General features: G+C 41.9%; 2 protein-coding genes across 4 annotated transcripts; both read left to right on the top strand.

Moving 5' to 3' along the window:
* Window positions 1-1,686: 1,686 nt before the first annotated feature.
* Window positions 1,687-11,360, top strand: LOC147424014 (sucrose synthase 4-like). 3 transcript variants are annotated; one of them, XM_086502229.1, is made up of 15 exons: window positions 1,687-1,817; window positions 6,498-6,624; window positions 7,171-7,325; window positions 7,483-7,675; window positions 7,777-7,895; window positions 7,972-8,188; window positions 8,269-8,364; window positions 8,495-8,668; window positions 8,755-8,871; window positions 8,977-9,143; window positions 9,228-9,452; window positions 9,623-9,944; window positions 10,321-10,565; window positions 10,643-10,781; window positions 11,062-11,360. In XM_086502229.1, the coding sequence occupies exons 1-15, from the start codon at window positions 1,732-1,734 to the stop codon at window positions 11,143-11,145; spliced, it is 2,466 nt and encodes an 821-aa protein (XP_086358355.1). In that variant the 5' UTR covers window positions 1,687-1,731; the 3' UTR covers window positions 11,146-11,360. The 3 variants fall into 3 exon arrangements, with proteins under 3 accessions (XP_086358355.1, XP_086358354.1, XP_086358353.1); XM_086502228.1 differs by lacking the exon at window positions 1,687-1,817 and adding an exon at window positions 5,889-6,276 and having other exon boundaries at window positions 10,643-10,861; XM_086502227.1 differs by lacking the exon at window positions 1,687-1,817 and adding an exon at window positions 5,899-6,276.
* Window positions 11,361-20,762: 9,402 nt separating this feature from the next.
* LOC147424013 (uncharacterized) lies at window positions 20,763-21,011 on the top strand. Its single transcript, XM_086501314.1, has one exon. The coding sequence runs from the start codon at window positions 20,763-20,765 to the stop codon at window positions 21,009-21,011; it is 249 nt and encodes an 82-aa protein (XP_086357440.1).
* Window positions 21,012-26,632: the final 5,621 nt, after the last annotated feature.

The following is a 26,632-nucleotide window of genomic DNA, read 5'->3' as shown; positions in this document are numbered from 1 at the left end:
TAGAATCTCTGAATGCAAAGGTAAAAGAGGGATGCCATGTATGCAATGCCCCCTTGGTCACCATCGTTGTTGCCATCCTATGCACATGACGTGCATTTGTTTCTTATCTGTAGAGGAAATAGAAGCATCCCATCTGCGCTAGCAGGTGCCCCAATCCGGCATCAACACAGTCCCCCATCCGCCTGTAATAGAGAGAGAGAGAGAGAGTAGACACAATCGCGACGCTACTCTGGCACCCATCCGCCTGCTATAGAGAGAGAGAGAGAGAGAGAGAGAGAGAGAGAGAGAGAGAGAGAGAGAGAGAGAGCAGAGACACCCATCCTACTCTGGCAATCGCGACACTACTCTGGCACCCATCCGCCTGCGATAGAGAGAGTAGAGAGAGAGAGAGCAGAGACAATCGCGACGCTACTCTGGCAGACACAAAAATCTCTTCGTCTCCCTGCGCTTTTCTCTCTGCACACCACTTACCTATCTCTACTCTCTCCTCCATGTGTTGCCCCCTCGTGAGGCCCGAGTCACTTAATCATGAGGCCCGATACCCGACCGCTTCCCAAAGCATAACACCATCTGTCATGATTCTCCCTAATACAAATTGATCCAAAACTATAGCGACCTACTTGCTTAATGCATGGCTCAAGTTGAACGAATATCAATAATTTATTATTCACCCCTTTCATTCTCATCATCACATATCTTAAGTAAATGCTTCACTATCTATTGCAGCCAATCAAATAATTTGAGCATTTTCTATTTTAGTCAGCAAAAAAAGAAGGCAACGCTACAACCTTTGCCCCTTGAGCAGGCCAAAAAGGAAAATGATATAACCTTTCTATCACCCAAGTGTGGTAGGTTGGTTATGCCATTTCCCTCTTAAATAACAGGTCTGGAGTTCAACTCCTTGTAGGCTAGATCTTTAAGGTCTCTTGGGATAGTTTCCTACGAAGTTAAAACTCTCTTCTTCTTCTTCTTCTTCTTCTCCTCTCTCTCTCTCTCTCTCTCTCTCTCTCACACACACACACACACACACACACACACGTAATTTGGTAGATTGATCCCTCTAGAGTATTACATCATTAGTACAATACTCGTCTTTAGGTCTCTTGGGATTGTCCCAGCGACGTTTAATCTTCTTCTTCTTCTTCTGTTCTCTCTCTCTCTCTCATTCTACCAATATATTACTCCCCAACACATTGTATTCTTCACCAAACATGCTGTTTAATTACATTCTAATGTTGGTGATGCTGCAAAATGATATCCATAGGGAAGGGCACTACTTCCTAGCAGATGAAAGAATATTTGAGAAGCCATGCCCGCGCTTCGAAGTATGCACCTGTGTGTGTGTGTGTGTGTGTGTGTGTGTGTGTGTGTGAGAGAGAGAGAGAGAGAGAGAGAAAGAGAGAGGTGTATAGCCTGATAGTGCGAATAATCCAGTAAAGGGGTCGGAGCAGCTATACAACATTGGGATGAAGACCCATGTCAAAAAAGGTCTGTGTGTGTGTGTGAGTGAGTGAGAGAGAGAGAGAGAGAGAGAGAGAGAGAGAGTATATAAGCGCGGGCAGATGAGCTTAGCTATTATCCTGCCGGACAGTAAGTGGGCAGCGCAGGTGCGTGTTGCCGTTTTTTTACCCTTTACCATCACCGATTCAGCTTTGACGAGTGGTGTGCGCGTGTGTATATGTCGCATGCAGGTGCCCTTGGCGGAGAGAGAGAGAGAGAGAGAGAGAGGAAATGGGTGCCTCGTGTTCAAGCGCGTCCTCTTCTGACAATTCGTTTCGCAACAAGGTCGATGCCACCTTGCGTCTCGTAATTTCCAGGTGGGCATGCAAGCATTGTAATTTATGTGAGTGTGTGTAGGTACTTAATGTCTCTAGGAGTCGAACCTTGGACTCTCCCAATCTTTTCAAAGGCCAGGGCATGGTCTCTTGCAATCAACCAAGAAGTTGAGAGACTACATGTGATTGCATTCACTCATTCTCAATGAAGGATGTGTGCACAAATTCTCAAGTCTCCCAAATCCATGGACATCAATCGTTACTCTTTTTAGAATCTTTACCTGCACGTGAAGTGTAGACTATCTCGAAGAAGTTGGGCTTCCCTCTCTCTCTCTCACACACACACACACTAACTATGGTTTTTTTTAGTTACTAGAATAACCCTAGCATTACTCACATCAAGCCTAACTTGAAGAATGCCCAAAGGTCAAATATTTTCAACGGAAAGGATCACGGCTACAAATGCCCAAAAGACCAAGGTAAAAACACCTTACCCAAAGAGAGTAAACGTGTCCTAGCCACCTACAATGAGCCCTGAGAATGTTGCGATCGCCTTCATATCTAGAAGCCGCCGCTCAGTTCGTTGTGGCTTTAGGGAGAGTGGTGCTTCTTTGCGGCGTTGGGATTTACTAGTTGCAAAAAATGGTGGTGCCCATTATTATTAGCCATTGTGAGTGGGGGGAGGGAGAGAGAGAGAGACAGAGAGAATCACTATAGTTGAGCTCTCTCTAGCTCTATACTCCCAACAATGTTGGCGACTTTGCATAACACTTGGGTCAAGCCATTTTAATATGATACATTGTGCTCTGTAATCAATTAATAAAGCCCTCAAACCAGCCTAGAGAAGTCAATTACGCTTTCATGTGATGCATCCTTGGTCGTTATGCAGTTGTACTTTTGAGCATCACCCCCATCGTTGTCAGCTGAAGCAAGACCTTACAACATCACCATTATACCAAGAGCTTCATTGCCTTATAAAGAACAAGGACTCCCAACATTTTCTGAAGATCGGCACCTCAAGTTTACTAAATATAAGCACGTCTCCAAAGACCATCATTGATAACACACTGCTTGTCTTTGCATCCACATCACCTATCCGTTGTTTCTATGCTTGTGGACTACATTAATATCTTTGCTTGAAGCTTGCCACCCCCTAAGTGACCATGAGTAGTGGATGGCCACAACCATTGACCACAAATAGCCAAAATATAGGTTCATCAATCCCCAAGTGTTTAAAGGACTACATTCTACCAAAAGTTAAAAGTGAAAGGATTAATTGTTAGAGGCAAGGCATGAGAGTTAGAGAAAGTAGCTATAAAAAGAGAGAGAATGCGCAAATTGTCCTCTCTTGAAATGAGAGCAAGAGGATGTATGGCCACCATTGTTCACCATTGAAAACGCACGTTTAACTCTTTAATATTGCCTTGAAGAAAATGACAAAAATTCGAGCATGATTATGCCATATCTTTTAAGTTAAGTGTGAATGGGTTCTTATTCAATGTAATTAGCAATGCTTTATTTGTCCTTTCAAAATCTACAAAAAAGGAGAGTTATTTTGAGTTTGTCTCATTTTCTTGTTTTTGTACAAAAATTAAGATGCTACAATAGTAAAGACTATATAGCACGGGGTCTTAATGATTGAGGGCGGTGGGATCAATGGTGGGAGTTGAAGCGCGTGAATCTTGAGGCACAAGTTTTACGTTGATAGACACGTCTATGATCAAGAACACCTTTGTGGATGGTAGCCTGGTGAGCTAACCACGGAAGCGTATGTGGTTTGTTGAAACCATTGAGGGTATGTTCACACGAAATGTCCAAAATTTAGGCCATTGGAGGTCCAGCCTTGAGGTCACACAAACTTGAAAAGGAAGAGTTGAAAGGCATTGATTTGACCTCTTGATGGGGTAGATTGGACATCTACACTTTTCTTACCATTGGAAGCATAAAAAAAAGAGGTGGGTTTCAAAAGGGAAATCACCTTTTTGGCCGGTCCAAAGGGCAAAGGCTATAGAGATGCCTTCTCTTTTTGGCCTGCCCAAAGAGCAAAGGCTATAGAGATGCCTTCTCTTTTTTGCTGACTAAAATAAAAAAAAGGTTGAGTTGTATTTTCAAGCATTTTTTGATAGGCCAAAAATATTGATTGATTGAAATAAGGTAGTGGACACTCATTTAAATGAAGAGTGCTTAAATCTAATGATAGACATGTCTCTATGTACATAGCGTGAAATATAAAATGAATACTCATTTATCAAGAAAGGATTTTTGGGTTGCCTTTGCAAGCATGAAATATTGAAATCCTTAAAGGTTAAACGATAAAGACTTAGCATAATGGGTGGCTCGACAAATCCTAAGAGTGAGATTTTCATTTTGAGAAGTTCTTTCACCCATTGAAACTTGAGGTGATAGACTAAAGTTATTATTTATAAAATGGTTATTTTTGTTAGTTCAAACTTTAAAGAAGAGATCTATCCTTTATAGCTTTAATCTCTACATATTTTTATTTTTATTTTTAAAGATTTTAAAGCTAACTTTAGAACTTAAGGATGTAGAGCTTTTAAAGGAAGTCTCCAATCCAACCACTACTTAGAGCTTTTTTTTTAAGAAACTAAAACTTTAAATTAAAGAAAGTGAAAAGGTTACATGGACCCATAGGTAGGGGAGGGTCACCTTGGGGTGCTAGAATTTTAGGGATTAGAACTTTAGAGCTTTCAAAGTGGGATTTACAGCTTACGGATTGAGAGTTTTAAATTTGTATAAGGGACTCTAGAGCTTAAGGATGTAGAAATTTTACAGCGAGATCTAGAGCATAGGGCTTTAAATCTTAGGGATGTAGAGCTTAGGGGTGCTTTTCTAATTCAATTCTCTGTATTTACATTTATTTTTTAAAGCTTAGAAATGTAGAACTTTTAAAGTGGGATATACGACGTAGATCAAGACCTAAAATTGACACCTATTTTTTTGTCAAGGACCTATCAAAACAAGTGCTTTTAAAAAATCCCATGTCATTTGACGTACTAGAAACTCGAAATTATCAGTCATTTTTTGTGTTTATGCCCTTGAGTTAATGTTATACATAGCAAATTATATAAGTTGATTGCATTACACAAAGCATATAAAAGGGAGCTCGGAAAAAGTGCATGTCAAAAAGAAATTTCTATTCTGCCTAACCCGCTTGGTGATTTTATCATTTGTTCCACTTCTCAATGTGGAGTTTCAAAAGCCTAGGTTGATTTCATGAGCACAAAAATTCAAGCAATCAATCCCTCAAATAAAGGGCCATCCATGGTCATGAAAATGTTCCACTTCACAAAAATGTGCACATTTGTTCAACACGTGAGCAGACCTTTGTGAGCTCACAATATTAAAAAGCTAGTTCTATCTACTCCTCCCCATGTTCTTGTTTACTTTTTGGCATCCAAAATCTACGCCACCTCTCTTTGCGTGCCTAGGCGTCTGTGTTGTCCATCCCACTGCTTTACCTTTATTTACTACCCCTTGGTATAAAGTGTTGAGGGATTTTAAGGTTGGTTTAACACATTCCGATGCGACGTTGAGTTTACCTCCATAGCCATGTGGTTTGTGCATTGCATTCACATGGGTTGTGAGTGGCGAGAGTAATTAGTAATTGTTTCCTACCTTCGTAGAAAAGGGCAAGGTTAGAAGTTGGACGCTTTGTTTGTTGTTGACCGGCAATGTTCGTTGCCTCAGCTACTGATTGAACAAAAAACGGTTAAATATACAAAAAGATGGTTCAAAAATCAAAAAATTCTACTAGTGTTTCCGGTTTGCATCTTGGCAAGGAGGAAACCCAGCTGCCTAGGAACCGGAGTTGCCCCCCCCCCCCCCCCCCCCCCCCCCCCCGCCCCACCCCCCAAAAAAAAAGAAAAAGCCGCGCATGAAAGTTTAGAGTTGAAATCAATCCTGCAATGCGAATTTTAAGCTTTATGTGTCAGTCAATCAGCCGCCTTGCAAGGATTTGGCGGCTTATTGAGTAAAAAGCCCATTGGCTAAGGTGTCAAGTTTCAACCCTGTGAATCAGAAAGGTGTTATTTCAAATATTAGATTAGATGGGGCCCGCACGTGACACTGCCACTTGGCAGAACGTGGCAGGATTAGAGTGGCCCAAGTGGCAGCTGACGAGAGGGAGAGCTCACTTGCGAAGCCTACTCTGTTCGTCAGCAAGAGCCGTGTATCTGTCAAGTTCTGAAAGCGCGCTCGCGCGTGGATGCGTCGTGTGTGTGTGTGTGTGTGTGTGTGTGTGTGTGTGTGTGTATCTGAGAGAGAGAGAGAGAGAGAGAGAGAGAGAGAGATCGCCCACATAGCTGCCTCATTTTGATGAAAGCGCCCATCCGCAGCATCTGCCTAGCGCCCAATCTTCACGCAGAATGCAAACTGGATCCACCAGCAGGATGGCTGCCCTGTCGCGGCTGCCCAGTATGCATGATCGGGTGCAGGGCTGCTTGAGCCAACACCCAAATGAGCTGGTCTCTCTTTTCTCTGCGTATGTCGTCGGCTTTCACAAATTCTAATTTTTTTTCCTGTCTTTTGCATGCATATGTGAAGGCAGAAAAGGCTTTTGCTGTGGCTATTTGATGTTACAAATGGACAAATTGGACTTTACATGCATATTTTCTTAGCAGCCTGGATGTCGTCTTCCGATGAAGAGTTTCATGTGATTTGAGGAGAGCATACCTTCACATTCATGTATTGTTTGTGGTGCAGATATGTCGCCTTTGGGAAGCACATTTTGCAGCCCCATGAGATTCGTCGTGAGCTTGAAAAGCTTACACAATCATTTGACCAGAACGTCATCAAGGAGGAATTTGGAATTGTGCTCCAGGCTGCCCAGGTACTCTTTTCACAGTTTGATGATGTTTGTGAGGGTTTGATCAACCATTGTGAGAGTTGAAATGGGGTCGTATGTGCATACATATTCAGACTTTTTGATATGTGGAAAAATATGTTGAACTGTTTGTGTGAAGAGTCCAGCTAGATGCTTGAATCGTTATTGTGATCATTACATGGTTCATGATTGTCCATGGTTAGGGCTAAAAACCTTGCAATTTCACCTTGTTTCCGGGGTGTCTAGTAATGGCGAACCATCAGGACAAGTATCTTTTTCCTTGATACATTAACGTGGAAAAGAGAAGTAACAGCCATTGGCACACCACCTGAAACGGAAATGGCAGAAACAGAAACAGAAAACCAGTGTGTCAGAATTTTCGCCAAGACCAAAATGGTCAAGCAACAGTGTTTCAAATATATTGTACAAACAATTTCGTTTCGCCTGGCCCGAAACGGCATTTCTTGCTACTATAGTCACTGTACTTTCCTACTTGCTTGATGTGACTCTAATGTGCAAAGTGCAAAGCTTACTACTGTTGGTTGGTGCTAGGAAGCAATAGTTTATCCACCATGGGTTGCGCTGGCTATTCGCCCAAAACCTGGACTCTGGGAATATGTTCGGGTCAATGTGGATGAGTTAACACTGGATGAGCTCACTGTTTCAGAGTACCTTCAGTTCAAGGAGCAACTTGTTGAAGAAGAAAGGTGAACATACTGTAGGAGGGTAATATCGATAGCCTTATACTAGGCTAATTTGGCTCATAATCTCTAGTTTACAACATGAGCTAACATGTACTCATTTTTCAGCTTGTCAGTGTTAGTATAGAGCATAGTCAGATTATTCTTGTCGTTTGATATCCAGGGTGACAGATCCATATGTTCTTGAGCTAGACTTTGGACCCTTCAATTCGTCCTTTCCCCGTCTATCGAGGCCCTCTTCCATTGGTAATGGAGTGCAATTTCTCAACCGTCACCTGTCTTCAAGGCTGTTTCGCGATGCAGAGAGTATGCAGCCTCTTTTTGACTTCTTAAAAGCTCACAAGTACCACGGGCAGGTAAGTGGACATGCTGATTTCTCCCCAATTTGGTCCTGTATATCCGAGAAAAGGGTGCCACCAATCTTGCTCTATATATGTTTTGGTCATTGTGAGTGCAGATTTTGATGCTTAATGATCGCATTCCCAACTTGCCAAAGCTTCGTGCTGCCTTAATCAAAGCAGAGGAGCAATTACAGAATCTTCCAAAAGAGACAGAATTTTCAGAATTCAGCATTAGGTAGTTAGGGGATAGCCTCACCTTTACTCAATATCATACTATGCTCCCGATTTAAAAAGCTTCTTTTATGTTCTAGACTTCAGGAGCTGGGTCTTGAAAAGGGATGGGGAAATACTGCAGAGTGTGTACTAGAAATGATTCATTTGCTTCTAGACATACTTCAAGCACCAGACCCAGAGACATTGGAGAAGTTCCTTGGAAAGATTCCCATGGTTTTCAATGTGGTTATACTGTCGCCACACGGATATTTCGGGCAGGCAAACGTACTTGGACTGCCTGACACGGGCGGGCAGGTTTGCAATGGGACAACTTGAAAGAGCGTGCACCTTAGAGAATCATTGTGTCTCACTAAATTGCTTGTTTATTTGAATAGGTTGTGTACATATTGGATCAAGTACGTGCATTAGAGAGCGAGATCTTGGAGAATATCAGGAAGCAGGGGCTTAATATAGAGCCCAAGATACTTGTGGTATGGGCATATATCGATTCAACTGATGGGTGTTGGGGAGCTTTTGAGCAGTGTGCAATCAAGACAATCCTTGTTTGCAGTGTGCCAGCCAACACTCATCCATTACTGTGGGTTTAACCGATTGATGCAGGTCACTCGCTTGATTCCAGAGGCAGAGGGAACATCTTGTAATCAGAGGATTGAGAAAATCAGTGGGACCCACTTTTCAAAGATATTGAGGGTTCCCTTCCGAACAGAGGAGGGTGTAGTTCGCAATTGGAGATCTCGCTTTGACATCTGGCCTTATTTGGAAAGGTTTGCAGAGGTAGGACTTCTATGTATTCTAGAAAAATTTATGTGCTTTTTGATTCCTAGGGCGTCTCATTATTGAAAGATTGGTCTTTTTTGCAGGATGCGACAAGTGAGATATGTGGAGAATTGAATGGGCCACCAGAGTTGATCATTGGGAATTACAGCGATGGTAACTTGGTGGCATCGCTCATCGCTCATCGACTAGGCATAACTCAAGTAGGTCTTTGTGTCTTTTTGCGCTTGCTTTCTTTCATGAATGTTAGAGCATTACCCACTACACTGTGATCAACAGCCAGCCTCTAACAAGTTTTGGTGTTCCAGTGCAATATAGCACACGCATTGGAGAAAACCAAGTACCCAGATTCTGATATCTACTGGAAAAGTTTTGAAGAAAAATATCACTTTTCTTGCCAATTCACAGCAGACCTCATTGCTATGAACCACGCAGATTTTATCGTCACGAGCACCTACCAGGAGATTGCTGGAAGGTTGTAATGTGGTCTTTGCATAATTTACAATGATGGTAACCACTGTGGGCTCAATTTCTGAAAGTTGGTCTCTTATCTGAGCAGCAAGGACACCGTTGGACAGTATGAAAGCCACATGGCATTCACTCTTCCAGGATGCTACCGAGTCGTAAATGGGATTGATGTTTTTGATCCAAAGTTCAACATTGTATCGCCTGGAGCAGACATGAACATCTACTTTCCCTACTCAGAGGAAAAGAAGAGGCTAAAGGCTCTTCATAAGGACATTGAAGATCTCCTCTTCAGCCCTACTCAAAATGATGAGCACATGTATACTTTACTCTCTCAATGCCTGCCTGCACATCACCCCCCCCCCCCCCTTCTTTTCCCGGGCTTTCCCCTTCCCACTCCCAATCCTCCACAATAGAAAACATATGGACACTAGCAGCTAAATGTTTGTAGTGTTTTCAACTTACCCCCATACTTTCCTTTTGCCGCAGAGGATCATTAAAAGATCAGAGTAAGCCGATCATTTTTTCAATGGCACGGCTGGATCGAGTAAAGAATTTGACTGGACTAGTAAGGTGGTTTGGTGAGAACAGTTCATTGCGAGAGATGGTAAATCTGGTTGTGGTTGGGGGGGACATCAATCCAAACAAGTCAAGGGACAGAGAGGAGGTGAAAGAAATTGAGACAATACACGGCCTTATCAAGGAGTTCGACCTATTTGGTCAGTTCAGGTGGATATGTGCACAAAAAAACCGTGTCCGGAACGGTGAGCTGTACCGGTACATAGCAGACACAAGAGGGGCCTTTATACAGGTACTCTTGTCTTCCTCTTGTCCAAAGGTAGATAATCTTTGAGTAGCAATGCATGCATTGGCTTCTTATAGCCATATGTTCGGTGACTTATTGTTCATTTGATTATAGGAGTTTTACTGTGCCCATATGTTTTCTGAAAAAAGCATACCTCAAGATACTTGTATGTTTGAATGCCTAAAGCACAGATCCAGAATGTGAAGGAAATGACAATGATCAGATATCTAAGTCAGAATAGATTGAGGCTCATCTATGTCTGCAGACATTTACCATGCTTCTTGTTTGTATGCATTGCAATATCCGGTTCTAATGTGAACACCGTGGTTTAATTTCTTTGTGACGATGCCACTTATTACTTGGCTGATTTTTGTATCATTAGCCTGCTCTTTATGAGGCGTTTGGACTCACTGTCATCGAAGCAATGACATGTGGGCTTCCAACCTTCGCAACTTGCAAAGGCGGACCAGCTGAAATTATTGTAGATGGTGTGTCTGGTTTCCACATTGACCCCTACAATGGTGCGGAAGCAAGTACAAAGATTGCGAACTTCTTTGAGGCATGCAAAAAGGACCCTGGTTACTGGAACAGAATCTCTGACGCTTCACTACAAAGAATTTATGAGAAGTGGGTGTTCAAGACCATTGTAGCATATTTATTGCATGTAATGTTCTTAGTGTGATTGTTTTCATATTGGACTATAGGTACACTTGGAAAATTTATGCGGAGCGATTGATGACATTGACTCGAGTCTATAGCTTTTGGAAGTATGTTTCGAAGCTTGGAAGGCGAGAAACGCGCCGTTATCTTGAGATGTTCTACATTCTGAAGTACAGAGATCTGGTAAGTCGAGTGTGTCGGATGCATACATTTTGCTCTTTGCAGTACTTGAGATGTTCTACATTCTGAAGTACAGAGATCTGGTAAGTCGAGTGTGTCGGATGCATACATTTTGCTCTTTGCAGTACTTATCGTATATAAATATATTACAGATGGTACTATTGGATTATCCTATTTACTTGGATTTATACATATTCTTGATACATATTGCTTGCTTGTGATATATATACAAAATGTTGACTCCACTGACATCAACATTGGACATGACATTGTACTTCTTTAGGTGAAGACAGTACCAATTGCAATTGAAGAGACACATGCCACGGATGAGCAAGCTAAGGCGAAAATTGCAGAAAATGCTGTGTAGAAATGTTCTTGTTTATCATATCTTACCAATAAAAGCTGGTGGTACGGGCAATAAGAGTAGAGTTTGAGATCGCTCTGGCACACGATCTCTTCCAAGCAAATAAGCCATCCATTGTAATAAAATTGGATTGTAAGGTCACTCCACAAACGTTTCGCCCTTCTGTGATTTGTACATGCTAAAAACAAATTGATAAAACAGTGGGTTCATCTCCATCATAGCCTGTGTCCAAGTTTTGCCATTCTCTTGGAAAAGCACTTAAAAGGGAGGTTTGCTTTTGCTTATGTGCATTGAGTAATCAAGTAGGAAAAAGCCATTTTTTGCAAGTGTCATCAAAGAACACTGTACTAATTGGAGCCTTGAATTAGGGATTGGCTCATTTCGATATGGAACTGATCATGCGTGCTGTAGTGTACGATGGGGGACAGAGGTGGTCATTTGGGCACACATCATAGAATTATTTCTCTACAGTTTGTTTCACACAATTCAATACCTCCATCACGCTACTTAAATCGTAAGCTTAAACAATGATGCAAAGAGTCCAAAGTCTACTCTCGAAAGAAACATTTAAATTGGTAACGACAGCAATGTGCTTCTCAATCTATTCAATGAGCAATATATCATCAACATAGAGAACGATGATTAAAATCACATCATTTGCACAATTGGCATATAAAGTGCTCTTAGTTGGACTATTTTTTAAAACATGTGCATCCATTTAAACATGTAGTTCTTCGTAGTGTTAGAAAAAAACCGGGGTACATTGTATTTTAACCGTGGCTAAAATCATAAAATCCCGGTTAGAATTTGAGCTTGTCTTGATGAAAACGGGCAAATTTATAGAAGTTTGTGTAAATATCGGCAAAAGCTTCAAATTTTGACCTAAAAACCGGTAGAATTTCAAGTTTGCCCTTATTTTCTTCTGTTAGGAAAAATGTATTTTTCTAGCCTTGGAACTTATTTATACCACACACAAGGGTTTTGTTTTAAAGCATTAAAACCTTTTTCAACATGTGCACCTAAGTCCATGTCTAGCTATTCAAATTGCCAATGCACAAATGTTACAGATGGTGGTTATACACTAAGTGGGGGTATAAGCTTATCAAGTCTATGAAGTCTATGCATATTTCATAATTAAGCCTTATAGCAATTAGTGCTACTGTTTGGCTTATGTTTTTAAGCTTGCACACACATTTTAAACCAAATATGGCCTTTTGTGAAGAGGTAAATCAAAAAAAGGTAAGGCATCATTCCTAGCGTTTAGTGTAGAATGTTGCTAAATGATATGATCATTGGCCTTACAGTAGTTGCATTTCAATATTTTCATGCCTTTATGAACTTCTCATACTTATTGTTATTTGAGGAAGGAGCCACAGGCTTTCTACTCGAATAAGGAGCATTGAAAGCAAGAACATTAGAATTTAGCACCCCTCTTCTGAATAGCCACAAAGGCTTGATCAACAATAAATTGCTTACCCCTATTTTTCTTTGATCGAGCCTCTTACACTAATATAGAGACAAGAACTTCAAACTTTGCAACATTGAGTTTGCTTTATCACATCTTCAAGTGGAGATGATTTTGATAAGAATCTAGAATGCATCAAGAACTACATGCACAAAGGAATTTTCAGTAACAACCTCACCAACAACAATCTATGTTGCTCCTTGATCTTTAATCTCGCTCTAAGGAATACAGATAGATTAAATATCATAGAGGAACTGTCGGTAACGACCTCACCTCCTTGATATTTAATCTCTCTGTAAGGAATACATCCAAATCTGCTCCTTTGGCATAATCTTTGATTTTAACTCCTTGTGCAAGTAAGTAATTTTTGTATCATCACATATTTTATGCAAAGAAGCTAGAATATCCCATCCCTAATGTGTGACTCTACACGTCTCTACTATTTCAACGTGCTTGCTCAGAAGTGTCACCACTGAGGGCTCTTCCCACTTAAGATACAAATATCGACATTGTTAAACAGAGTAAAAACGCCGTTATCTGTGTCGATATCACAATCGCTATTTAATGATGCAGGTATCAACGCTACATAACCATAATTATTGACACTACTCATAGAAAGCAATGCCTACATGTCAAAAAAATTGGAAATGGCAAGGCCAAAAGGCCCTACCACCCAATTAACCATTGTAGCTAGTAGTAATAATCAACCATAATAGCGGACAGTAGTGAGGCTTTACCTCAGAACTTTTCATTGGAAAACATCGACATAAAAAAAGTGGAGAAAAAATGATATTTGGATTTGGAGTGAACTTGTATTTTATTGTTCTAAAGTTGTTAAATACATCGAATTTGCCAATGTCGAAGGGCTAGAGCGAAGAAACATATGGATATAAAGTCAAACATTGAATTACAAAATGGATCAATGCCAAAACAAAATCACATATAAATATAACACCAAATGTTAAATTACAAAATGGGAGAGCCATGTCATTGCCAATCAATACATATGTACACATAATTAAAAAAACGATATGAAAGTGTATGAGTGGATTGAGACTTTTCCTTGTGCCATTATTGTGCTCGAGCGGAGTGGGATACCGATTAGTCATCGTCTACAGTTAGAAGCAATAAACATAATACAAAAATTAGAACAAGCAATTACAAATTGACAAAACTGATGTGAACTCCCCAACTCCACTCACCCGCTAGAGGTCTCTTTTTGTTGACTCCACTTGTTGGATTTTTCGCCCCATTCTTTCTTGCTTTTTTTTCGTTTTCTTTCTCGAGCCAAAATGGCTTGGCTACTTTCTTTTTGAGCGCTTCGTATACTTTCGAGCGCTTGTACTTGCAATATTTGTACATCTTTGTGCACATCTACTAAGTGGAGAAACGGTACTCCACATTCTCCATGGGGAAGGCATCATGAAGTAGGTTAATGGATTTCTCATTCAAGTCAGTTGTCGTCTCTTTTCAAGTTTTCATAATGTGGTGATGGAAAATACGTATGGAAAATCAATGCATAGGAGAAATTACTTTTCTACCCTGCTCATCGATATGTATGTAATGGAAATGGCCTATGAACTTTGAGAATAGCGAAATTAGGAGAATAACAAAGAGAGACTACTTTGAGAAAATAGAGGGTGAACTTAATTGACAGTAGCAACATAATCATAGTACTTAATTAACTTGGCATGAACAATACTTTTGCAAGAGAGAGAGAGAGAGAGAGAGAGAGAGAGAGACTTTAGAGAACTTGACAACAATTGAGGACCGGCTTTATGTGGAGCCGGTCCCCCCCTCCAATAGGCATTTGTATTATAGATTCTCCCATCAAGAGAGACTTGGTACAATACAATCTTTGTGTTCCTTGTGACCTAGGTGATGCAATGAAGATGGAAAGATTTATGCATCACTAGCATAACATAAACTTTGTAAAAAGCATTAACTTTCCAAAGCCTCAGTCCCAAGGCTTCAAACACCTTCGAAGGTGGAGAGAGCTAGCGGGGAATGAGGGTAGGGAAGAGGAAGAAGAAACATTCATAGGAGAAAGAAATATTTCCTCACTTATCATCACTCTTCTTGCTAGCATACATAATAGCATAGTAATGAAGATGGAAAAGATAGCAAGCTTAAGCATTGAAGCATGGCTCTTGGTTGGATTTGCATTCCATAGCCAAGAGTGTTGGTGTAGGCTCTCAACATCTCTTCTAGCTTGGAGAAGGAGATGGAGCTCTTACACTTTGTACTTCACACATTGAAGTGTGTGGGTGTATGTGGGAGAGTATACCCTCCAAGAAATCCCCCTTCTTGCTTTGGTCAACCCCCTCTTCTAGCACAACTTAGAAGCTCATTGGAACCCTGCAAGCCTAGCCATTGACATGCGGAATGCATATCAAGCAACATGGGTAGGGGCTTGATATGTGTCCTTGTTGCTGCCTCTTGAGGCTTGGGCTTACCTTGTGTGTGTGTGTGGGGGGGGGGGGGGGGGGGGGGGGGGGGGGGGGGGGGAGAGGGGGGGAGGGGCTTCTCTCTCATCCCCCTAGCTTTAGGGCTCGCCCCCTCCTTTGTAGGGATTTTGTTGACTTTTGGAACACAAGAACCTTATTCAGCAAGCACGACAAAGCACCTCAAGCTTGGGTAGTGTTCCCACAAGCACCTCAAGCTCCCTAGTCGGCAAGCACGACAAGCACCTCAAGAATCTTAGTCAGCAAGCACGATAAGCACCTCAAGAATATTAGTCAGCAAGCACGATAAGCACCTCAAGAATCTTAGTCATCAAGCACGACAAGCACCTCAAGCATCTTAGTCAGCAAGCACGACAAGCACCTCAAGCTTGGGTAGGGTTCCTACCTCAAGCACAACCCTAGCTTACCTAAGATCAAAGGACTTTTAACACTAACCTTTGGAGGTCTTCAACTAAGGTCTTTAAGCTCCATTGGCTAGCCTTGCTCTTTGACAGACCATCTCTCATTTGGACCCCTTTACCATTGGCCCCGTGTAGAGATAGATCTGTAAGCACATGTTTATAATCTAACCCTTGTTCCCGTTTATTCTCCCATATTAAATGATCAGTTTAATATGAGAAAATCATTTGGGTTGGTTAGATATTAGATTTTATGACATTACCTCTCTCTTGAAATCATAGTCGGTCTTGACTTTGAGGTAGAAGAGATAAAGCCTTAGTCATCAGTCAAGCTTCCTTAGTGGGTAGAGGATCCCTTTTTACTCTACGACATCATTCCGACATGGATGACTAATCCATTTGGTGCTTGGGAGATGTAGCTGCCGCAAGCATGTCTGCTCTTTAGTCCATTTCATTCTCCCAAGTAGAGTGACAAGTTTTACTTGGTGTTTGAGAGACGTCGTCATCACAAACATGATTCTAAGTATGCATATTATTTAAATTTGTGCACAATGAAAAGAGAACTAGTCTTATAAGACAAAAACATTGGTCATGTAAGACCTAGGGTCACTGGACCTGGGATCCTCCTCCCTACCGCCCCTTATATAGGCTAGCTCCTAGCACTTGCCCTAAGCAGATCCCCAGTCCGCACTGATCCAGCCGGCCCTTGGCCTAGGTCCCTGACCCCCTAGGTTGGGCCTTGCCCCGTAGGACCCTTGTCCTGACATTACTTCCCCCTTAAGGAAGAGTTTTCTTCCTCGAAAATAGAAGTAGTAATATCTTCTTAAGAATACTGACGTTTTCTTTACTGACGTCCCATAAGTGAGCCAGTTGTCTGTATGACCGATAATTAGTGCACTGAGGAGGTTCAATGAAACCAAGAGCAACATCTTGATTTTCAACATTGTTGTCCGTTTGCAACCACTTGGATCTAAATGGTAACTCCATTTATGACTCACTTGAGTGTTGTAAAGGAGTAACCACAACTAAGAGTTGTCCAAAGGCATAACCAGTTTCCAGATCTTCTGAAGGTACTGGGATAATGCAATGAAACCTTGGCGTACCTTTCCATGCAGTTGTGAGCCTGCTCATCCCTAATGAAGGTTACTTGCCAACATACTTTGTCAGCACACCTGGTAAGTCCTTGACGTATGAAAGTATTGACACAATCTCCAACCCCACTACAAGAGGTGTTCAAAAGTCGAAAATCGTCCTTAAGCAAATTCTAGAATAGGGAGAAAATCATTTATTCAAAATTGCGTTGTGCTAATGTATGCTCTTAGCAGATCCTTTAGCACAAGATTTCTCTTTGTAATCTGCCTATCCCCTTGGATAACTGACAGTACTGAGGTGTGTTTTCCTCACGGTTTACAGGCAGTCGTCCCAGATGACTGGTAAATGGGGAATCACAGTAGTGTATAACCATCGTGGGTAACTTGAAAAAATCTACAAACGCCCAAACCGAGCCATGACCTCTATTGGTGATTAGTAGACCCAAAAGTTATCTCATAGAGATAGTGCACATAGAGGGCAAAATGCTTCATAAGCAACAACCTGAGGAATATGCATGCCGCTCCAAATCAGCCTTTGCCAAACACTAGGGCCCATAACACCTAGTGTGCATGCATTTAGCAAAAACTAACCCGAACCTGTATATCCATAATGATCCTTGCCAATACTTATGGCAAATGCTATGTGCCTAGGACGCATTAAAAGGAATGTAAATAGTTCTGAAAAGAAACTAAATACTTTTAGTTGCAATCTTTTGCAAGCCTTGCTGAAACGTCTGAATCACAATAGAAAGTGAAACATTGATCACTTCTAGGTATAGCCAACGAAACTTTTTCACTGACAACTTATAGCCTTGCTATATGTATAAACAACCATTTGTAATGTTGTTTAGCAGTACTTGTACCTTAACAAGTCATTCTAAGTATCCGACAATTTCTGGCCACGAAATTGCTCTTGATACGTCGTGCTAAAAATGGTCTAGAAAACAGATGTGACCAGCACTTAGGGACTTTGTCGTGACATTATTGAAATAATGGCGCCAGTGTCAATCCAGAGACTCATATTCTCCTCATGTGGAATATGTCTCATGTAAGGATGTGTAAAAAAGAACATCCGTCAAGTACAAGATGTACTTGTGTGTGGAGGTAACTCTAAACACTCTGCGACAAGAGTGAGAGGGACCCTCATTATCATTGCTCCACACTGGCTAAACCGAACTCCTTGAGTTCCTAGACCATGTTGTATCCCATGTGACAACATGTGCCAAATCGAACCCTACAAATAGGTTCGTAACAACATAAGGCAGAAAGTTAGATTGGACACCTGGCCCAAAATACTTTATGCCGACATGCCCTTGGCATGGCTCTGGAGATTTGAACGTAATGTTCACTTATCCGTATGCAAACAGAGAGGAGCACCTCTCCTATCAAAAAAAAAAACAAACAAACAGCATTGCACTGGAAATCGTGGGTGTTGCCTGCGCAATCCAACCCCTTTGGTTAACATCTACATAGTCAAACCCTTTGGTAATACCCTTTGTAGAAACTACTCAACTAGCAGGTAATGGCAACCATCATAGTTAACCGTGTACATAATGATTGGAATCAACTTGAAAAGTTGAGTTTGTCCGCTACCGCGTGGTAGATTGCGGAATTCTTTCCTTGAAAGTCTAACTGGGAGAGATCAAACTGTGATGCTCAATGCAGATCAACTGTGATCCTCAATGCAGATCAATTATGATCTTCAATGTCTATGGGGTGATGTAGTAGTCACTGGTTGGGTCGTACCCCAAAACAACATGTCCATAGACACTCCGTAGTGCTATAGAGAGAGGAGGAAATCCACACAAGTGAATCGTCGAGCTCTAAGTGGACAGCCATACTGTCGCAACTTATTGCTACATCTGTACTTCCTTGTAGTGATCAACTGCTGTGAGTTGAAGATTATTAAAAACTCAACTTTAGTGTCGCACCGAAAACCTGTAGTGCAAAAATTACACCCTAAACATCCGTAATGACAAGACTCTTGCTTGTCCATTAACGTCGATGTGTACTCCCCTGGGTAGATATGTTCGATCTTGAGAACAATCACCCAAAGAATGCCAATAGTTGGGTCTTGCCCATGGCCTGACAACGGCTCTTAGCCTGTTTGGCTCATAGCCCTTATGCAAAATAGTGTCCAATCGACGAACCAATGAAGACTAATGTGAGTAGCATCTTAGCCACGTTCTAGCTGTGAGTTAGAGCACCTTGGATCAAGCTGACTCACGAGAAAAACATGTATCAAAAACTTGTTATAAAATTTTCATTATTCTTGTAAAAAGAGAGAGAAAAAGAGTAAAAGAGCATGCTGGGCTGAGGAACTTTCCTTAAGGTCGTAGAGTGTGTTCCCAAGTTGTGTGCCCTGACGCATCTTATGCCTGACTTGCAGCTCAGTCCACAATGTTCTGGTATGACTCTCTCATTGAGAGAGGTAATAGAAAAACATAAAACTCATTCCAACCCATCTACCTTGGAGGGTCGTGATTGTATGAGAATGACTTGGCCCTATGACTTGGCCCTGGCCCTTTGCCTGGAAATCAAGTGGCAACCCAAAAACACATTAAACAATCCATCACTTAGTTTGTCCTTGACAGAGTTGCGAGTGTGAGAGCGGAAGCATAATGCATGAAGCGGCAGAATTGAATTCACGTCACTAGCATGCCTTGCATAAAGAATGGTAAGCCCTTGCGCAGAGTGATGGCCTCAACCATGAGAACCAAAACTGTAAGTATCTTGCACAATTTAAATTGGTGGAAGAAATAGGAAAAACTTAAAGTTGGCTAACCTGGTCGTTGTTGCTGCAACCAGTTGTCATGACAGTTGGAAGAAAAAACTCATTCCAAAATGGCCCATAGCCATATCTGCCCAGATGCCCTCGTATATTCTATATGTCTGGTACATAATGAAATAACCTGCAAACAAGTGCGTATTCCTTCCCAATGTTGTATGCTCATAGCATATGCCAAACGTAGCTAGCTGCAATACAAGATGTATAAGTTGAAGCCTTGCTTCACATAATTATTTATGGAGTTCCTAAGAGCTCATAGGTAACCGATCCTCCTACTAACAGACCAATGTCGTATAGCAAAAGAAAGTCGACCTTGTCGATCAATTTCAATTGTAATTAGCCAGTATTGTGGGGTAAGCATCCTTTGTTAGTTTCAAGACACAGTAAGAAGGAGTTGGCCATGCCCCGAGTAATGTGCCCCCTTCATCAAGTCAAGCAATAGAGTGTGCCAATCTCTTTGAGATTCCAAAATAGTGCCAATTTGCTATGCTTTTGCATCGAATGAAACCACTAGGAAGTTGTCCTGTGGAGCAAGGTGGTTGGTACTCAAGCCATGCTTGAGTCCATTCTTTATACCAATCAAATTTGTGGTGCTTACAACAATTTTCATGAGCCATGCTTGTGCTTTGTGTGCCTAAAATGTATGCACGTCTGTTGCATATCATAGCTATCAAGGAGATGTTCAATAAACAATAATCAATTGCGTACCTCAGTAAGTACACCTGCCGACAAATCTTGCCGATCCAAAAACCGAATGACTTGCAAGCCAAAAGAAAACCGAGAAATGATTCTCCATGAGCGTCTTTGCATACAGCCTTGCTCCTTTGTCCCCATTAGAAACAATTTTCAAGGACGTAGGAAAGATAGTTGTACTATCTTCTTCAATTTCATAAAAGCATTCTGCAAATAAACTCAAAAGCAAGCTAGATCTAAATAAATTTGCGTATCGGCGACGTTGGCAATCCACTAAGGATACCGTTCGATTGGCAACAGCTTGTCGCATGCCTTGCATGCTATACCAAGATTCTTGACGAAAGGCGTATCAGTCATCAACAAATAATCCACCTACGTGTATCGACGTTCATTGTCACCGCTGTATTGTTGCTCAACATGAATCATGGTGCTCTTCTTCAACCCCTTCCATGATTGGTGTGTTTGAGCCTGTATGGTTCTTGAACCCGCTGTCCTGGTTAGACTCTATCTATGTTATTAAAATGAACCGAGGCGGTTACATCAGTTGGTCAAGAGTGCTCCTTGCCCAGGGCGTGTGATCAAACCTTGCAAGGCTTCATCTCTCAACAACGCGCGCCTTGTAGCCCTTCTGTATTCATAGCAGTCTCTTGCGACTACTGGGTGTGTGCCTGGGGTGGGCATGCACCCTTAAAACCCTAAAAGAGTGGCCAAAATTTGACCATGGGCGGCCGTTCAATACGAATCCTCCAAGAGGATATGGCGACACAGCGCGCAAAAGCCGCACAGGCTGCGAGAAACGAGGCCCTGCTCGCTACTGTGGTCGGCGAATGCTGGCGCTGCTGTGTCGAGATGGCCTTGAAAAGCTCAGGCGCTGCCGTCAAGCCCGGCCTCTGCCGCTTTCGAGCAGGTCCATGGCGTCGCCTGTTGCATGCTAGGGAGGTTTCTCACGGCCGAAAACTCTTCTGTTGAAACCGTCACCCCCATGCAAGGGATTGCTCTCGCGTCCCCTGTTTTCTGTCCAAACCCGCCTTGGAGCTTCTTCTTCAAAATAGAGAGAAAGAAACCTCCATAGCCTTGCATAGGCGAGAGAGAGAGAGAGAGAGAGAGAGAGAGAGAGAGAGAGAGAGAGCATACCAACACCATGCGAGCCCTCCATGGTCGACCTCCATCTCCCCTCTTCCATAGCTCCCTTCTTCCTCCTCCCACCTTGCTCTGATACCAATGTAAGACCTAGGGTCACTGGACCTAGGATCCTCCTCCCTATCGCCCCTTATATAGGCTAGCTCCTAGCACTTGCCCTAAGCGGATCCCCAGTCCGCACTGGTCCAGCCGGCCCTTGGCCTAGGTCCCTGATCCCCTAGGTTGGGCCTTGCCCGGTAGGACCCTTGTCCTGATAGGTCATTTAAAAGAAATTTGTACATTTTCTTACTCTAATGTAGCATTGTAAGCATTGACAAGGTTCATACTATCCTTAAGTTGTATTCCTTACATCCATCTAGCATCTTCAAAAGGATAACTTTTGAACTTAATAAGATACCGCCGGATAATCTTACCATGTCGTAGTACCTTGTCTTCATGCCGAAGAATAGCTTTGGGTTGTAGCAGGGTGAAAGCATGTTAACCTGTCGCGCTTTTTGTGCTAGTTAGCAGTTTCAAGTTAGCACATCTTCAAAAAGTTGGGCGTTCGGTAAAATTTTTACAAATAATATCAAAATTTGTCGGAGGTTGTACATTTGGATTCCTTGTTTCAAGTGCTTTCTATTGATATATCATATGTCATAGATCTTGGAGATGTAGCTCAAGTGATTGTACTAGTTAGCATATGTCAAAATTGTGCTAGTTAGCATTGTCCGGGATATGAAAAAGCATGACAGGTTAACATGATTTCACCCGCTCACCTCTCTTCTTAATCTTCAATTTCGGGAGGGTCTTCAATAATTGGTTCACTTGGTGGCTCTCCTTTGTAGGGCTTAAGTAGGCTCACATGAAAAGGATTGGCAACTTGAGTTGATAAGACATCTCATTGATTGGCTTCAAGATTTGAAAAGGAACATAGTATCTTTTTGCTAGTTTAGCATGATACTTTTGATGGCCCGTAGGATTTTTTCCTGTCGTTTGTCTCAATCGAGCCTTGGGAAACTTAAGTAAGACCCAATCATTTTTTTTGAACATTAAGGCCCTTATTTGCTTATCAGCAACAGCTTTTTGGCTTTGTTGAGAGATGGATATAGCCTCCTTAATCTTTTGAAAAGATTCATGTAGGTCATGGCTATACTCATCGACAACGAAGATCTTTCCATGTGCTTTAAGTAGCAAGCGACTTTTAAGTCTTCCCTCAATGATTTCAAAAGGTGCTTTTCCCGTAGAAGTATGGATACTATTTTTGTACGCATACTCTATAAGAGATAAGTAGTTTTCCCATTGTGAGCGTTGATCTACTCTTGTAACATAAGTCTTTAGTAGATCGAATATTAGGTATCTCACTTTGGCCATACATTTGTGGGTGATAGGCCGAAGAGAAATTCAATCTTGTACCTAGATTTTCAAAGAGACCTTTCCAAAAATTATTGGTCATTCTAGGATCTCTATCTGACACGATGGATGTTGGCAATCCATGGTGTTTGAAAATCCAAGATATGAAGAGAGTTTCCATTTGGTGTGCCTTAATAGTCTTTTTAAGAGGAATAAAGTATGCTTGCTTGCTAAACCTCGCAACTATTGTCCATATTCCCGTATTCCCATGGATAGACTTGTGTAATCCAAAGATAAAATCCATGGATATACTCTCCCATGGTGAATTAGGGATTGGCAATGAATGGAGTAATCCAAGTTGCTTCCCTCTATCATACTTAGTCTTTTGCTATACCACACATTTTGAAACATACTCTTGTATGTCCACTTTCATGGTAGGCCAATAGAAGGAAGTCTCTACTCCTCGAAGAGTAGGTTGAATGCCTCTATGCCCGGCGTAGTGAGGTGTCAAAGTCGACGATGCGGAAGCATAGAGACTAAGGGGGGGGGGGGAGAGAGAGAGAGAGAGAGAGTCTACTGAACCAATCAACCTTGGCAATGAATAACTGAATGTGTGTACAATGGAGGCAAGGTGTTGCTTATATAGAAATCCCAGTAGATTTCCCTATCGAAGACTTTGACAAATAAGTAAAATAAATACCTAAAAGCAAAACTAAATAATGGGATCACATTGGGCAGTTCACTTGAGATGCCTAAACTTTAACACCCTCCTTGCAGCTCATAGTGGACATCAATAGTGGAACGAAGTTGATGAAGAAGCTACCATGGACACGCCAGAAAGTGGCCACCAACTGGATACACCTTGGTGGTGCTCTCCTCAACTTTGTACCTGAAAGTAATGCAATCTTGAGCATCAGTTTCCTTTGTAGAAACTTTGAACCGTAGACCAAACTTTGAATTGTACTATGAACACATCACGTCCAAGATATAAACTCCAAGATAATGAAATGTTGGAACACATCCTATCCATAATTTGACCAACAACAATGAATTGGCTAGCCCATCCATAGTGTTATAGACGTCTGATTGGTTCCCTGCCAAATGCATATGCATTGAACTCCGACTTGCGGGTCCAAACACCAATTACTTGAACTCCAACACAAGGGTCCAAATTAATTATAGGGAGCAAACATTGCCCCTCTCTGCCACTCACAAGACTCTCTCTGGATGAAGCTGGTGGTGACACCTGTCATTTGACTAAAAATCTGATGTCGAGGCCACTGTAGCCACCACCACGAGTGCCATGCCAATCTCCTCTGTTAAATATTTATTACCATAATCTATGTCCATCTTGCCTTTGTCCTTGTCTATCTGTGAATTCTTGCTTTTGCCTTTGGCTTCAAACTCTCAAGCCAAACAAAGCGTTGAATCACATTCATGACTGTGGTCATACCTCTCGGATATCGAGGCACCTAACTAAGTATTGGTATCGCCATCCTTGTCCAACTGACCTTTGCCGTTATCCTCTAGCGAGCTTCTCCATTTGCTTTTGACTTCACAAACTCGAGCCAAACAAATTTCCAGGTTCCTTGAGAACTGTGCCGGTGCATGGGCCGCTAAATGGATGGTTGACGATCCATTATCCATAGCTTTTGGTTGTCTTTGGTCAATGTCATCACGAATGCTCGAGCAAGGGGAGGCCTTGTTGAAGTTGCAAAACTTGGAAGTGAACTCTCGCCTTCTTGCACTCCAATAATTGGCTGCACGATCTTCAAGTCGAATCGCCAATACCAATCTCTCTATTCTCTAAAGTCGCTTTGCAAATCTCCTCCAAGTCGCTCCTCCTCGAGCCTTGAATTTCTTCCAAGCTTTCGCTTCTACGTGCTCGCTCTCTTCCCCAAGACTTATCCTCGGTTCTCCCAATCGGCCTCGCAAAGATTGCTCTAGGCCAACAATGAAGCCTTTACACTCTCTTCTTTGAAGGAATTTGGAAAAGGGGGGGGAAACCACCTTTGAAGCCACGTGGCAGGTGCCTTGGAGGAGAATAGGCCTAAGGCCTTGCATTTTAAAATATAGGACTCTGCCACCTCAATCAACCGCTCGTCGCTCTACCCTATGCAAGCCTTGGGAGCTGCTGCACAGAGTGAATTTTCCTCCTAATGCAATGGGGCATCCGGCGAGATGCTGTCAAAGAAGGAGAGGGGGGGGGGGGGGGTGTAGGCATTAATGCCTCCTTGGCCGTGCTGGCACTTACCAAAATGCTGGCATTTTAAAACACCAACAACAAAGGTGGGCAGTTCCACAGGCTCCAGGAGGGGGTGGCCTCGTCCAAGTGGTGGATAGGCAGTGTTTTAAAATGCTGCCATAGAGATGAAAGCTTGGCGGAGACAGTTGGGGGAGTTCCTCCAAGTGTCAACAACAACAATGAACGCAATTCCTCCAGTCGTGCTCTCCTCAACAGGGGCACTTGTGCTCTGATACCATGTCAAAGTCGGCAATGGGGAAGCATAGAGACCAAGGGGAATGAGCGAGAGAGAGAGAGAGAGAGAGAGAGAGAGAGAGAGAGAGAGAGTCTCATGAACCAATCAACCTTGGCAATGAATAACTAATTGTGTATACAATGGAGGTAAGGGTTGCTTATATAGCAATCCCAGTAAATTTCCCTATCCAAGACTTTGAAAAATAAGTAAAATAAATACCTTAAAGCCAAACTAAATAATGGGATCACATTGGGCAATTCACTTGAGATGCCTAAACTTTAACAGGAGGAGCATGAGATTCGTACATAACTTTCTCACGAAGGGAGTGGGTAACACATAGCCTATTTCCGTGGAGAAGATAACCATACTGCAAGGTGAATGGTTCCTCTTTCTTCCCCAAAGCAAGGGCTTACATTATGTCTTTAAAGTCAGGGTCATTATCATATTCATCTATCATAGAAGATAGATCATTGTGAGTTGCTATAGACACCGCATTAACTTTTGGTATTTATGAAAGTGCATCGGCCACTTGATTGTGCTTACCAACAATGTGAGCAATATGAAAATAAAATTGTGAAAGAAAATTTTCCCACCTCATTACGGAAAGTTAGTTTGCGTCATGAAGTATTTAAGACTTTGATAGTCTGTTCATAAAATAAATGGAGTCCCCAATAGATAGGGCTTCCATGTGTCTAGGGCATGTAGAAGAACTAAAAGCTCTTTCTCATAAATGCCTTAGACTCGTTCATCTGTATTGAGCCTTCAGTTCTCATATGTTATGGCATGCCCTCTTGAAGCAAGACTTCTCCAAGGCAATCACCACAAGCATCACATTGGACCTCAAATGGCTTTGAGAGATCCGAAAGCATGAGGACTGGCTGGGAGGTAAGCTTCTCTTTGAGCTTGTCAAAAGCATTTTGCTCCTTAGCAGTCCATGAATACTTAAGTTCTGCTATTTGAGAAAATTTTGCTATGAAGCGTCTATAGTATGCACACATACCCATAAAGCTTCTTAGATCATGTAGATTCCTTGGATTAGGCCATGCTTTTATTACCTCTAACTTTGGTGGATCCATATAGATACCATCTTGAGAGATAAGAGGACCTAAGTACTGAATCTCTTGAAGGAAAAATTGATTTTCTTTTGGTTGAGAAAAAGCTTGTTCTCCCTCGATGCTTGAAAAAACACTTGGAGATGTTTCTTGTGTTCCTCCAAGGACTTGGAGTAGATGATGATATCATCAAAGAACACTCCAGTGAATTTATGGTATCCATTAGACAATTGAATGTGGCTAGTGCATTGGTCAAGCCAAAAGGCATGACTAGATATTCATAAAGACCAAACGTGGTCTTTAGGATATCTTCATCCACTCTCCTTATTTGATGATAGCCACTTTTAAGGTCAATCCTACTGAAGTAGGTAGAGCCTTGCAGCTTATCAAATAGATCTTCTACCTGCGGCATGAGAAAATCTGTTTTTGATACTAATATGGTTTAGTGCTCGATAGTCCACACACATATGGTATGTACCATCTTGTTTTTGCACTAAAAGGACTGAGAACAAAAGGGAGAGGAGCTAGGCATCACCATCTCTTTGTCTACCAATTCTTGTACTTGCCTCATGATCTCCTCTTGTTG

The sequence above is a fragment of the Adiantum capillus-veneris genome, chromosome 26 (genome assembly GCF_014529385.1).
Source record: "Adiantum capillus-veneris isolate H3 chromosome 26, ASM1452938v2, whole genome shotgun sequence".
In the NCBI taxonomy this organism is placed as follows: Eukaryota; Viridiplantae; Streptophyta; class Polypodiopsida; order Polypodiales; family Pteridaceae; genus Adiantum; species Adiantum capillus-veneris.
Note: the sequence above shows the minus strand (reverse complement) of the source record. Positions and strands in the feature narration are given on the sequence as shown.